This window comes from Prunus avium, chromosome 4, assembly GCF_965620075.1.
Source record: "Prunus avium chromosome 4, drPruAviu1.hap1.1, whole genome shotgun sequence".
Lineage (NCBI taxonomy): Eukaryota > Viridiplantae > Streptophyta > Magnoliopsida > Rosales > Rosaceae > Prunus > Prunus avium.
This window is the reverse complement of record NC_142287.1, coordinates 23,416,447-23,424,375: the sequence shown is the minus strand read 5'-3', so window position 1 is coordinate 23,424,375 and position 7,929 is coordinate 23,416,447. Positions and strand designations below refer to the sequence as shown.

The window sequence follows — 7,929 nt, the reverse complement described above, 5'->3', positions numbered from 1 at the left end:
GAAAGCTTTGAATGCAGACTGGCAGAAGTAGACGAAGTGCTAGAACAGCAAGTACCTGCTGCCAGAACAGGTGGAACCACCATGACACCAGTTGCAGAACAGCTCTGTTTTTCCAAACCAACCAGGGAAATGGCTAATCACCTCAGGCCTCTATTCATAACTGCAAACTTCGGAGGTATTCCTATTTCCAAGGTAATGGTAGATGGAGGCGCAGCCATTAATCTTCTACCACACAGATTGTTGAGCAAGATAGGCAGAACGGAGAAGGACTTAATCCCAACACGCCTGACTGTCACCAACTTTTCTAGGGGCATTAGTAAAACTTACGGAATCCTGGATGTTGATGTCATATTTGGAACCAAAGAACTAAAGATTGCCTTCTTTGTGGTGAATACAACTTCTACCACCTACAACGCATTGCTCGGAAGGGACTGGATTCATCAAAGCCTTTGTGTTCCTTCCACTTTGCACCAACAGCTAGCCCTTTGGAATGAAGAAGGTCACATGGAAATAGTAGAGGCCGATCCACGGCCATTTCTACCCTCTGCCATGTGTTTTGAGGCAAGATATTATCATGATGACCTTGGTCCTTTCACATTCTTTGGAGTCAACCAGAACGGCCGCCCTCACGGTGTCACGGCCCAAAGGCTCATTGAAGATGGTCTGGCCAGTTCTCTAGAAGACTGGAATGGGCCTTTTGTTCTGAACCTCCAGAACTCCGATGTTTAGTCCCAATCAACAGGAAAAGGATCGAGTTGCAACAATCCGATCCATTACAAAAAGATTGTTGATATATTGGGAAGAAAGGAAACTCATTGCGCAGAATCCAGCCATTAATATGGCAGAATTCACGCATGAGAGCATCGAAGAACAGGAAGAGAGTTTACAGGAGGAAATATTGGACTTCGCACCAGCAGCACTAGATGACTCCTTACCAGAAGTAGAAGATCCAATACAGGAGATTAATCTAGGGACAGAAGAGGACCCAAGGCCCACTTTCATTAGTGCACTATTGGAAGAACCGCTCAAAAACGAAATCATTGCACTTTTGCATGATTTTAAAGACTGTTTTGCTTGGCATTATCACGAGATGCCTGGATTGGACAGAAAGTTGGTAGAACACAAGCTGCCTATCAAGGAAGGCTACCTTCCAGTCAAACAGGCCAGAAGAAGAATGTCCATGGAGACAGAACTAAAAGTCAAAGAAGAGATAGAAAGGTTGCTCAAGGCAGGATTCATCAGGCCGGCCATTTACACTGATTGGTTAGCCAATATTGTGCCTGTTCTGAAAAGGAAAACAGGGGTAGTTAGGATCTGTGTGGATTACAGAAATCTGAATGAAGCATCCCCCAAGGATGAATATCCTATGCCTATGGCAGATATGCTAGTAGATGGAGTTGCTCAGAATCAAATGCTATCTTTCATGGACGGCAACGCAGGGTATAATCAGATCATGGTAGCAGAAGAAGATATCCATAAAACAGCTTTCATGTGTCCAGGGCACATAGGTGCTTTTGAATACACTATAATGCCTTTTGGCTTAAGAAATGCAGGAGCCACTTATCAAAGAGCAATGAATTCTGTTTTCCATGATATGATAGGGCATTCTCTAGAAGTATATATAGATGATGTGATAATTAAATCCAAGGAAGCAGAAAATCATGTGTCCAATCTGAGAAAGGCTTCCAAAGAATAAGACAGCATAGATTGAAAATGAATCCTAAAAAATGTATTTTTGGAGTACAAGCATGAAACTTTTTGGGTTTTTTGGTCCATCAGAGGGGCATAGAAGTTGACAAAAATAAAGCAAAATTCATTATAGAAGCTCAACCACCTCGGAACAAGAAAGAGCTGCAAAGTCTTATGGGAAAAATTAACTTCCTAAGAAGATTCATATCCAATTCCGCGGGGAAAATTCAGCCTTTTTCTTCCTTGTTAAGGCTAAAACAGGAACAGACTTTTAAATGGGAGGAACAGCACCAACAGGCTTTTGAAGAAATTAAGCACTATCTGTCAAATCCACCAGTTCTGTCCCCACCAAAGAAAGGCAGACCGCTCAAACTCTATGTGTCTGCATCAGGAACGTCAATTGGAAGTCTGTTAGCCCAAGACAACAAGGAAGGGAAGAAACAAGCGGTATACTATCTGAGCATAACTCTGACAGAAGTAGAAAGAAATTATTCTGCAATCGAAAGGCTTTGTCTGGCTTTGTACTTCACTGCTATAAAACTCAGACACTACATGCTGCCATTCACCATTTATATCATTGCCAAGACAGACCTAATCAAATATATGTTAACAAGGCCAATGTTGAGAGGCAGAATTGGGAAATGGACTCTGGCTCTCACAGAATTTGCTTTCAGATATGTCCCTCAGAAAGCTGTCAAGGGGCAAGCTGTAGCAGATTTCCTAGCTGATCATCCAGGAGAAGAAATTGAAAATATGGATTCTTTGGATATAGCAAATGCGGATCTACTGACAAGAGCTCATGTTTGCCTTAACAATCCCATTTATTCGATTCATCTCACACCTTGGAAGCTGTACTTTGATGGATCAAAAACTGACTTAGCTTCCGGAGCAGGGATTGTTCTAGAAGAACCTTTGGGAATCAGACACTGTTATTCTTTTCAGTTAGATTTCCAATGCACCAACAACAGAGCTGAATACGAAGCTCTAATCATTGGCCTCGAAATGTTGGTAGAACTCGGAGTCCAGTCTGTAGAAATCCTGGGAGATTCTATGCTTGTTTTAAAACAGATTGTTGGAGAATACAAATATTTGAACCCTGCTTTAGCTGTCTATTTAGTAGCAGCTAGGAATCTGTTGACAGAATTCAGGGAAGCTACTTGGGAACACATCCCAAGAGAAGAGAACCTTGCAGCCAATGAACTGGCTCAAATAGCTACAGGAATACAAATCCCGGAAGACTGTGTGCAGAGGATTGTTAAGGTAGGAAAGAAAAGTCTGCCATCTGTTCTGGCCAGAGGAATGGAGGTAGATGTCAATTCTGCCCTAATCACTGAAGATGATTGGAGAACTCCCATCATAAACTACTTGCAGTATCCAATTCTGCCTTATGAAAAGAGAGTCAGAATCATGGCTTCAAACTATCTTATGTGGAATGAAGATCTGTCCGAAAAAGCAAGGATGAGATATTGCTAAGATGCTTGGGAAAGAAAGAATACATGAAGGTCATGGGAGAAACCCACGAAGGGATATGTGGAGCACATCAAGGTGGAAGGAAAATGTGTTGGCTAATCAGAAGGTATGGTTATTTCTGGCCAACCATGATGAAAGATTGCATTGATTATTCCAAGGGATGTGAAGCTTGTCAAAGACATGGACCAATCCAGCAGGTTCCTTCGGTTCCCATGAATCCAGTAGTCAAGCCATGGCCGTTCAGAGGATGGGCAATGGACCTCATTAGCAAAATTTATCCAGCCAGCAGCCAACATCATTGTTTCATCATTGTAGCCACGGATTATTTTACCAAATGGGTGGAGGCCAAGCCTGTTAAATCTACCACATCCTAAGAAATCATTACTTTCATAGAAGAACAGATCATACAGAGATTTGGCATTCCGGAATCAATCACTACCGACAGGGGATCTTCTTTCATATCTGGAGATATGTTAGATATGGCAGAAGCATTCAAATTTAAGCTACTACAGTCCACTCCCTATTATGCTCAAGCCAATGGACAAGCAGAATCAAGTAATAAAGTGATAATCAATATTATCAGGAAAATGCTTGAGCAAAATCCAAAGCAATGGCATGAGAAGCTGTCAGAAACTTTGTGGGCATACAGAACTTCAAAATGGGAAGCAACTGGTATGACTCCATATGCTTTGACTTATGGACATGATGCAATTCTGCCTATGGAAATAGCAGTCCAATCCCTCAGAATTGCCCACCAACACGAATTGGTTGGAGAAGACTATAATCAAGCCATGCTGCTGGAACTGGAAGGATTGGATGCAAGTAGAATTGATACCCTCAACAAACTCTTAGCAGGAAAACAGGCTGTGTCGAGGGCATACAACAAGAGAGTTAAAAACAAGAGTTTTGAAGAAGGAGAAATAGTCTGGAAAGCAGTGCTGCCCCTCGGAACACATGTAGCTGGTTATGGAAAGTGGTCACCAACTTGGGAAGGCCCTTTTATAATCAACCAAGTCCTGGGATTAGGGGCTTACAGATTACAGGATCGAGATGGAGAAGTCCATGCTGCACCAATCAATGGTAAATGGTTAAAGAAATTCTATCCAACCATGTGGGATTCGCAAGCTGTGCAGACAGATCCTAGGATAGAGAGGCAACAACTTGAAGCCGTTGCTTGACTTCTGTTTTAGTTTTTAGTTGTGTATTATTATAGCTTCCTAATTTCTTTCAGTCTATCAAGAAAAATCAAAATTCCAAAAAAATAAATAAACTTTTATTTAAATAGTCACCTTGGTGACTAAGTAATTCATTACAAATCCAATATTTGAATTTTAAAATCCTAGTTTTTTGAGGGTTTCCTGCAGACTAGTCTTCTTAATAGAGAGCTCCTTCTGAAGCAACACCCCTTGATGGATTGAAGCTTCTGCAACTTCCAAAGCTGGCATGGAGGCTGAAACCATACTCTGCACGAGGAAGGTGGCCTTGGTCTTAGAACTCAGTCCAGTACCCAGCCTGCGCTGCACCTCCCTGCGTTCTGCTAGCTGTTTCTGGAGCTCCTCAATCTGCTTCTTCAACTTATCTGCAGTAGCCTTGGCCTCTTTGTACCCCGCAACCATCTGATCCAGTTCTGCCTTCTGTTTTGCATAATCAGCCAAGTTGGCATCATGAGTAGCCTTGCAGAGTTTAGAAGTCTCGAAGGTAGGCTTGAGATCCTCATAACGATCATGAAGGTTGAGCACATCCCTGACCAGGTTCAGACTTATTTCAAGAATGGGCTTGGGAGCCATATTCTGCCTATACAGCAGATCCAGATCCTTCATCAGTTGCTCAACAGCTCCCCTGTTTTCCTCCAGTTCTAGCTCAGTGGACTGCCAGATCTTTACCCTCTCCATTGCCTCATCTACAGCTTTGAATTTGGCCTTGCTGGGGGTAGAACTGAGTTTCTCCAGCCTATCCAGTTGGGCGTCCAAGTCCATAGCCTCGAACTCAGCCAATTCTGGGTCAGCAAAGGAGGCTGTGATGGTTGAAATAGCAAGGGATTGGATAGGCATCTGCGAGATCAAGTCGAAAATTAGAAAAAGGGGCAGAAATAAAAGGAAAATTCATGACATAGCAATACTTACAGCTGCAAGAACAGGCTTCGAAGGACTAATTACCACTGCCAATGATCCAGTAGTCCCGGGCACTTCCACCTGGAAGGAACAAAAGTTAAATGAAAACAAGGCCAGGACAGAAATACAAAAAAACGGACAAAAACAAAAAATGATAAGGATTTACCATGGCTTCAGAAACAGTAGCAGTTAATTCTACTTCAAATTCTGGGGTTGCAACAGGAAGCTCCACCTGCTCCACAGGCCCTGAGGCAGACGGCACTGTCAGACTTGTGACTGGAAGTTCTACCTGTTCCGCAGCTTCCAGTGGTGCCGAAGCCTCTATCTGTTCCCCAGACCCCAGCATTGCTTGTTCTGCTTGAGCTGCGATAGGGGGTTCTGCCTGTTCCACTGGTTCTGAAACAGAACCCTCTGGCTGCTCCTCAGAGGCTGGAGCTGCAGTGGAATGTTCAGCCTCCGTGTCTTCAGAAAGGGCCAGTTCCGTGCTAGTCAGTTCTGTCCTAAACATAGCACGCTGTTTCTGAGCCAAGGCAATGCTCTCTGCTATCACCTCAGCCGGGATCTCCTCCTAAACAGACGAACAAAAGTCAGGAGTTGGAAAAGGAAAAGCAGAAAGATCATGTTTATGAGTGGACAGAATTCAGTCTCACCTTTTCGTCGAAATCTTTTCCTTTCTTTTTTGAAGGGGCTTCCGCTGTTGTTTCTTGCTGCTTCTCCTTTTCAACAGCCTCAAAAGTTTCTAGCAGCTCATCATCAGTTCCAGAGGCTTCATTCGGATTGGCAGCAAACTCCTCTGTCTCATCAGAATCAATCTCACGCCTCTTCCTAAGTCTTTTAGACCTAGTAAGAGGGAGAGGAGGAGGACTTTCAGCTACACAGAACAAGCAAGGGTTAGAAGAGCAAACAGGACAGAACAGGTCAATGGAAATGAAATCTGAATACAAGAACCATACCAGAGGTCTCTGTTGAAACGATAATTTTTGCATCTGTTGGGCCTGAATTTTTCACAACAAAAAAAGGGGTGGCAACCCATTTAAAATAAAATAAAATAAAATGCCAGCTTGTATTTGAACGGGACTGAATTTTTCCTCCCTGCAAGTTTATCAAAAAATATACAAGTGTTTGCCAAGCATCAAACACTGAAGGATAAGCATCCTAGCTGAGAAGTGGCTATTCACTTCAACTCAAACTCCTCAAATCTCATGCTCTATAAAAGAGTCATGCCTACGATAAAAAAAGGGAACAGAGAAAGGAGGAGAAAGAAAAGAAAACAGAGAACGGAAGGAGCAGAAAGGAGAATAGCCGCAGGAAGAAAAGGAAGACAGCAAGCATACCAAAGAAAGCAAGAGCCATCTCAAGGTAAAATCTTAGTTTTGTGGCGTTGTTTTCTTGTTTGCTGAAGGTTCCAGGTTTCGTTCAACCCAAAGGTTCCTGGCTATGATGATTTTATCATCATAAAAACAGTCAGGGATCTCTAAGGCATGTCTCCACTCAAGCATTTCCAAGTATGCAATCTGCACCTAGCTTTTGATCAGTCCATAGAGATTTTTGGCTATGATGATTTCTATCATCATAAACCAAGTCAAGAATCTCTCCAAGGCTCGACTCGGCTCAAACGATTCCAACGATGTTTTCCAAGCGTCCAGTCCACAACCGACAGGAAATATTGTCCTCTATGACGATTTCAATCATCATATATCAGGGGATAATCTATTCCAACAGGCAGCTCCGCTCAAGTATTTCTAAGTATACAATCTGCACCCATCTTTTGATCAGTCCAAAGAAAGATTCTTGGCTATGATGATTTCTATCATCATAAACCAAGTCAAGAATCTCTCCATGGCTTGGCACCGTTCAAATAATTCCATCGATGTTTTCAGTCCACCACCAACAGGGAAGATCATCTCCCATGATGATTTCAATTATCATATTTCCAGCAGGCAACTCCGAATATGTTTCCAAATGCGGGGGATGTCTCAAATCATGGGGAGTTGAGGAAATCATGGAGGCAGAGATGAACCCACCATGGAATCAAAATCAAAGAACGAAAGCTTGTAATCACAAGTCTCTGTGTAAAACTGGTTTGAAGCATCTAAAACCAAAAGGGGCGCATGGCAATTGAATTGCCTCCTCATGAGTGTTTGCTGCCAGCAAGTCAACAAAAAGAAAATAAAAAGAAGAAGAAGAAGATAGCCAGCGGAGGAAGAATGGAGCAAAAAAAAAAATAGTGGATCTGTTTGTTCTGTTTGTTTGCAAAAGACAAAACAAGGGACAACACAAAAGAAAAAAGTAATGAAATACGGAAGAAAAAATAGAGGGGCTGTTTGTTGTTTGTTGCAAAAGACAAAACAAGGGACAGCACAAATAAAAAAGTAATGAAAAAATAGATGGGCTGTGTCGCACAGCCCCTCCTCCCTCTCTCGAATGGTTCTTTGGTGTTATTCTGACTGGAAATTGAGTAAAAGAAAAGGAAACGAGCAATGATAAAAGTACAGCAATAGCACACAAAAAAGGAGTTGGCAAAGCAAGTACCACAAATTTTCTCTTTGGTTTCTGAAGCACAAGGGCAGATGGTTTTCTCCACCAAATAAAGAAATCTCCAAAGCCTTCAGTCTGGCAGCACAGTCTCTACATACAAAAGAGAAGACAAGAGGTCAGA

General features: G+C 42.5%; 2 protein-coding genes across 2 annotated transcripts; one reads left to right on the top strand and one right to left on the bottom strand.

The window, feature by feature from the left end:
- Positions 1–1,863: 1,863 nt before the first annotated feature.
- LOC148295070 (uncharacterized) lies at positions 1,864–3,162 on the top strand. Its single transcript, XM_088252374.1, has one exon. The coding sequence runs from the start codon at positions 1,864–1,866 to the stop codon at positions 3,160–3,162; it is 1,299 nt and encodes a 432-aa protein (XP_088108500.1).
- Positions 3,163–4,490: 1,328 nt separating this feature from the next.
- LOC148295069 (uncharacterized) lies at positions 4,491–5,210 on the bottom strand. The gene has a single exon (XM_088251905.1). The coding sequence runs from the start codon at positions 5,208–5,210 to the stop codon at positions 4,491–4,493; it is 720 nt and encodes a 239-aa protein (XP_088108031.1).
- Positions 5,211–7,929: the final 2,719 nt, after the last annotated feature.

Excerpts from the sequence above, each read along its gene's own strand:
- LOC148295070 (XM_088252374.1), top strand. The coding sequence starts at position 1,864 with ATGGGAAAAATTAACTTCCTAAGAAGATTCATATCCAATTCCGCGGGG.
- LOC148295069 (XM_088251905.1), bottom strand. The coding sequence starts at position 5,210 with ATGCCTATCCAATCCCTTGCTATTTCAACCATCACAGCCTCCTTTGCT.